Below are 6,339 nucleotides of genomic sequence, written 5' to 3'. Positions count from 1 at the left end.
AATAAATAAATAAACTGGGAAATCTTTAAATTAAAAAATAAAAAAAATAAATACAACAACCCCACAATGCCCCGGAGATAACAGACACTTTCACCTCACACAAAGAAACATGAGAGAATGGCTTAAACAAATGGTCAAGATGCAGAACCAGAAAATGTTTTTTTGAAGAAGGAAAGTTAATAGAACAAACTAAAAAATAATTCAAAAAAATGATATTTAGGTACCTTCAAAGGATTCACAGAAAGATTGAGGAAAGCAAGAGAACACACACAGAAAAACTTTAACATGTCAAAAGTGTGAAAGACGAAGTCTCTCCATCTGGCTTCTAAGGAGCATTCTAGCTGTACTTCTTCCAACACAGATTTGTTTGTTCTTCTGGCAGTCCATGGTACTTTCAATATTCTTCTCGAACACCATAACTCGAAGGCATCAATTTGGTCTTCCTTATTCACTGCCCAACTTTTTTCACACATATGAGGCTACTGAAAATACCAAGGCTTGGATCAGGCACACTTTAGTCCTCAACTGATATCTTTGCTCTTGGACACTTTAAAGAGGTCTTGTGCAGCAGATTTGCCTAATGCAATACGTTGTTTGCTTTCTTGACTGCTGCTTCCATGAGTGTTGAGTGAGATCCAAGCAAAAAGAAAGCTTTGACAACTTCAAACATTTTCCAATTTATCATGATGGTACTTGTCCCATCGAGTCAGTTCTGACTCATAACAACTTGTATAGGGTTTCCAAGGAGCAGCTAGTGAGTTTCAACCACCAACCTTGTCATTAGCAGTCCGGTGCTTATCCCACAGCACCACACCCGGACTTAGGAACTCAAAACTTTCTAATGGAAGTCACCTCATGCAAGTTCACATTGCCCAACCACAGGCAGCCTGCCTTCTGCATCCTTCAGAGTTAGTACACTAGAGTTTTTTTATTTCCACCTCGGGCTTGATCTCCAAGTCTTCCACTGGGGGGAAGAAACCAGGGTTTCTTTCTTTCTTCTGGGTCAAGCCCTGACCCTGGACCCAGCAATATTGAGCACTGAAAAATATTTATAACTGGATAAGAGGTTTCTCTGGTACACCCACCTACTCAGTGTCACTGAGTTGACTCAGACTCATAGTGACCCTGTATAGAGTGGAACTGCTCTCTAGGGATTCTGAGGCTATAAATCGTTACCAGAGCAAATCGCTTCATCTTTCTCCCCAGGAGCAGGACCTCTGACCTCACAGTTAGCAGCCCAGGGCTTAATTCCCAGTACAGCACCGGGGCTCCTTCTCTGGTCCACATAAAAAATCTAGTTTTAGAATACACATAGGTGTGGTTTTTCTTGTGGTTGCTGTTAAGTGCCATTGAGTTGGTCCCAACTCATCGCAACCCCGTATAGGCTTTTAAGGAGTGGCTGGTGAGTTTGAACAGACCTTGTGGTTCAAACCAACCTTGCAGTCCACTGCTTTATCCTACAGTGCGACACTTAATTGCTGTCAAGGCAGACCCTGATTTGTGAGGACCATTGTGATGGATAGGGGATTTCTGTTGCTTCATGGGGTGAAAATATACATAACAAAACAGGTCATCTCAACCATTGCTACACGTACAGTTCAATGACATCAATTATAGTCTTTAGATTGGTTTACAGTCTCACTTTCCTTTTCCAAACCATCCCACCTTTAACAGAAACTCCATGAGCCTAATCAAAACCCTGTAATATTCTGATTTCTGTTCGTTTATTTTGTATAATTAAGATCACACAAGATTTTTTGCAATTGACTTATTCACTCCACCTGATGTTTTTCAGGCCCACCCATGCAGGAGCATGCTTCAAGATTTCATTTCTCATTATGGCGTAGTTGTCTATTCATCTATCGGTGAACACTTGGGGGACCATAGGTTTTTCATTGCTGATAGTTTGGCAGAACATCTCTAGACCTTTCTTAGTCTTAGTCTGGAAACTCCACTGAAACATGTTTAGCATCATTATTGTTGCTAAGTGCTGTCAAGTTAGTTCCAACTCACAGCGATGCTGTATAGGGTTTCCAAAGAGCACTCCTACACAAACCTTCAGTGACAGATGTCTGGGGGCTGCTCATGAGGTGCACTGGCTGGGAATCGAACCTGGGTGTTCTGCATTGCAGGTGAGAATTCTGCAACCCCTCAGCTAAGTTACAAAGAGGTAGTTTATTCAGGTTTCAAAAAGTTTAATTTAATAGAGCAAACCTTAATTGGAAATATAGCTTGATTTACAAAACGAGGCAATTCCATAAGATTCCTTTTAATACACGAAGTCAGGTGAGGTTCACTGTGGTTCATGAAATGCACAGGTCCTGCTGTTTCCTTTTAGTACCTGGTGACACACAGGAGAAATCTGAAAGACTGTCAGATCCCAAGGGCTCACAGGCATCTAAGGATTCCGGTATGACTTCTCAAACTCGCTCCTTATTCCGGGACTTCTACCTGGCCATCCTCGCTCTCCCACCTGTGTCAGGACCACCAACAGCACAGCACAGGGAACTTGCTTCACAAGAATTTTCCAGAGTGGAAAGCCTGCGCTGGCCAGTGTGGAATTTCCTCTGTAGATAGGCCCCTGGAGGTCCTTTCTGGACCCGGATGGCAGGGTAGCTTTCCGTGGCTGATCTCCCTCGGCAGGAATCCACTAGGGAAAGGCTTGTCGAGGCCCTGGGGGCCACCCAGCCATGCAACTGGACACATATACTTTGTAAGCACTGGTTTCCAACAGATAAATGTAATCAAGGTTTATGTGTTCAAAGAAGCCAACAGGATGGGATTGTTTCACTTGAAAGATCAGAAGAAAATTGTAACTAATGTTGTGGAAAATTACTTTGATATTGCTTTCTTGGTACCGAATCACAATTAGGCTGCTGTGAGGAATACAAGGAAAGAATAAATATGAATAGTAACAAATCAACACAAACAGCTTGTGCCAGGAGTGCTTTGCTCAGGGAAAGGAACGTAAGCATTACTTAAAATTTTACGACTGTATTTTGCTGTGAGTTAGGTAAAACTCGAAGGTCTGCTCCTGGCCTGGCTGCGCAGAGGGTGGTCCAGCCCTACTCAGTCAGAGAGCCAGGTGTGCTTGCTCCCTGGTTCTGCAAGGCTAGTGCTCACCTCAGCTTTAGGATACCCTAGATGCCAGCTCCACCAGAGACTTCAGGCCTCTCCAAACCAGGCACTCTGGCTAGGAATCCGGGAAATGAGGAGGGAGGTGTGCACAGGACCTGCACCCTGAGATAGATGGAGGGTCCAACCATCTGCTTTACTGGCAGGACACTCGCCTACCCAGGAACATCTGTAGATGAATGCATGGTCCCCATCCAGCGGACGCTGCAGACATGCTCATCCTCTCTCCCAGGCTGTCCACTGTAGGTACTGACACCCACACGGACTAACACATGTGTTCCAACCCCACACATGACACGGCCCCTTGAATTCATGTACCATCTGTCCCAGCAGTGTCTGGGTACCAGAGTTTGCCTGAGACCAGCTGACACACAACCACAGAAACCAGCTCTCCTCTGCCTGGATGGCACTGTCCTGTGGGGCTGGTTCTGCTGACACCGTGAGCATCCTCAGCAACCCCAGGGCTCTAAGGAGGTTGCAGAGCCCGGGCACAGGAGCCAGCTCAGTCTCTGGGGAGCAGCCGGATCCACATTTGACAGCTATGACCTGTGAGGTTTCTGCCAGGCATGAGTCAGCATTGATGGCTCACCCGCCATCCCCCTAGGGGCCACCTACCCTCCTCGGCTGCCTGACCCATTCTCTGTCATACTAGAACCAACTTGACAGCCTTGCTGACAAAGGGCATCTGGTGGCAACTGCCAGGCCCAAGGGCTTGGAGAAGGGAGGTCCAGGGTCCTGGTTCTGCCACCTTATGTTTCCCTCCTGCCTTCCCTCCTGTGGATCCAGGCCCCTGGTTTGCACAGCATGTTTGCAGAAGCAAAACCATTGGGATCAGAGAATGAGGGGCAACACCATGCGGAGTGCGAGTGGGTAAGAACTGAGGGCAGGGCAGGAGAGAGGCTGCAGGCCAGGGTCCTCATGACAAATGAAATTGTGTTGATGTTGTGGATGTTTATATTGAAGTCCTAACACGTGGTATTTATGAACGTGTCCTGGTTTGTAAATTGGGTCTTTGGAGATGTTACCAATTTATATGAGGTCATAATAAATCCTAGTGTAATCTGAGTGATGGCCTTATAAAAGAGAAAAGACAGAGAGAGATTGGTGGAGGGAAGACAGTTGTGGATGTTATTGAGACAGCTACAAGCTAAGTAACAGCAGGGGCTACCAGAAGCTGGAAGAGATAAGAAAGGATCTTAAGAGTCTTCTGAGGGAACGTGGCCCTGCTAACACCCTGGATTTGGACTCGGAGCCTCCAGAACTGTGAGACAATGCATTTCTATTTTGTTGTCGTTGTTGTTAAGCGCTGTTGAGTCGATTCTGACACATAGTGACCCTGTATAGGGTTTCCAAGGAGCAGCTGGTGTTTGAACAGCCGACCTTGCAATAGGCAGTCCTGTGCTGATCCTATAAAGCCACACTGGAAGTCTAAGCCTCCCAATTTGCTGGAATTTATTGCAACTGCTGTTCTGAGTTGCCTGCAACTGGATTCTGACTTGTGGTGCCCCCATGTGTGCAAAGTAGAACTGCCTCATGGGGTTCTCATGGCTGTTCCTTTCAGAAGCAAAGTGCCAGGCCTACCTACTAAGGTGCCTCTGGGTGGATTCAAACCACCAACCTTTCAGCTAGCAGTCCAGTGCTTAACCATTTGTGCCACTGACAGACCTTTTGTTACAGCAGCCTAAGGAAACAAGGCAGAGTTCTTTTTGCCCTGCCTGAAGGCGAGGGCCACATGCTCCTTCATGGTGTCCACCCTCCTGGGTTATGTGAGGTGGCAGGGAAGGTTCAAGAATCCCTCCACCTGAATCTCAGGTTTCCACTGTCCTGCGCTAGCTGTTACTGCCTCACAGTGCTGAGCAAGAGTGTGTGTGTACATGTGAGTGGATCCCTGGAAAAAAAGGGGATCCCTAGAGGTGTATAAACATATCTGTGCTCTGGAGCATGTGGGCAGTAAGCAAGTGTCTTCAAGGAACTTCCCCTAACAAGGACCACAGGACCAGTGCTGAGACACACTACAGTTCTGGCCTGGGAACACCACCTTCCCAGCTCTCCAAAGGAAAGCTATCCTTGGCCTTGACCGCAGGCCTGCTGACCTTCACCACTGCCATGCTCAGAGGGGGCTGTGGACTGGTAGTGTGCAGCTGCTTGCCCGAGTCCCCTCCCTGTATTTTGTCTGCCTCAAGGCAACTGCCCTCCCAACAAACCAGTCGCCCCCAACAGAACACAGCCTCTGTGATGGGATGATGAAGCAGGTAGGGGACCAGCAGGAGGGGTCTTGGCCTCACAAAGCCAGGAGGTAACCCAACCCCCTCTGCCCAGGCTGGAAGTGCTGGACTCAAGGGGTCCTCAGGGCTGGGCAGGAAAATTGAGTCACACTTGGGGATCAAAGGCTCAAGAAGATGTCCTAAGCAATGTGAAACAGGTCCCAAGAGGTGGCAGAATCCTCCTTAAATCTGAGTTTCACCAAAGACCAGCAACCCATCAACTATCACACCCAGAGGGGTTTGCCTTGATTCCAGCCACTAGCTGGAGGTCAAAGGTGGTGGCCTGACTTCAGACACAGCACTGTAACACTGAGACCCCTCTGCTGACTCGGCCGCGTGTCCTCCAGCCAGAGGGCCTGTGCTCAGCACAGCAAACCTCACTCTCAGGAGGAAAGGTGTGTGGAGCTCACCTGGTACCTGCTGTGGGGCAAGCTCTGTTGGGTCCTGCAGGCTGATGAAGAGGAGGAGACCAGCAGCTCCAAACAGGAGGATGGAGGAGAACAAGCAAGCCAACCGCATGGTTCTGGGTTGCATGGGTATCCAGGGCTCTCTCCAAGGTCACCTCTGGGCTGTGGGAGGCATGTTCTTCCCTCATCATCCACACCAGGTATCCATCAGGCCACGTCTACAGGGAGGAAGAGGAGAAAGATGGTTCATCACCTAGCTACAGGGCGCCCCAGGGTAGCTGGGTCCCCATCCTGCACATGACCCAGGTGTGACATGACCCTCTGGAGGGTGTGACATGGCCCTCTGGAGCTTTCTCAGGTGTGTCTCTGGCACCTTTTCAGGCCCAAGAGGAAACAGAGGGATGTCGTCACCACCACCTGTACCAGGAAACCAGCTTTCTGCCAACCAGGACCTCCTGTATCTGTGCTCGCCCCCAAAATGGAGGGGGACAGTTTCCAGACACTGGCCGAGGGACCAGTGGCTGCTCTTGGAT

At 48.5% G+C, this 6,339-nt stretch overlaps 1 protein-coding gene across 1 annotated transcript in view; it reads right to left on the bottom strand.

The window, feature by feature from the left end:
- CHST8 (carbohydrate (N-acetylgalactosamine 4-0) sulfotransferase 8) overlaps positions 1 to 5,933 on the bottom strand; it is a 102,128-nt gene extending 96,195 nt beyond the window's left edge. Inside the window, exon 1 of the mRNA XM_006867314.1 lies at positions 5,810 to 5,933. Within this exon, the coding sequence (XP_006867376.1) occupies positions 5,810 to 5,933 (124 nt within the window). The remainder of the gene's footprint in view (positions 1 to 5,809) is intronic.
- Positions 5,934 to 6,339: the final 406 nt, after the last annotated feature.

This window comes from Chrysochloris asiatica, unplaced genomic scaffold, assembly GCF_000296735.1.
Source record: "Chrysochloris asiatica unplaced genomic scaffold, ChrAsi1.0 scaffold00104, whole genome shotgun sequence".
NCBI lineage: Eukaryota > Metazoa > Chordata > Mammalia > Afrosoricida > Chrysochloridae > Chrysochloris > Chrysochloris asiatica.
Note: the sequence above shows the minus strand (reverse complement) of the source record. Positions and strands in the feature narration are given on the sequence as shown.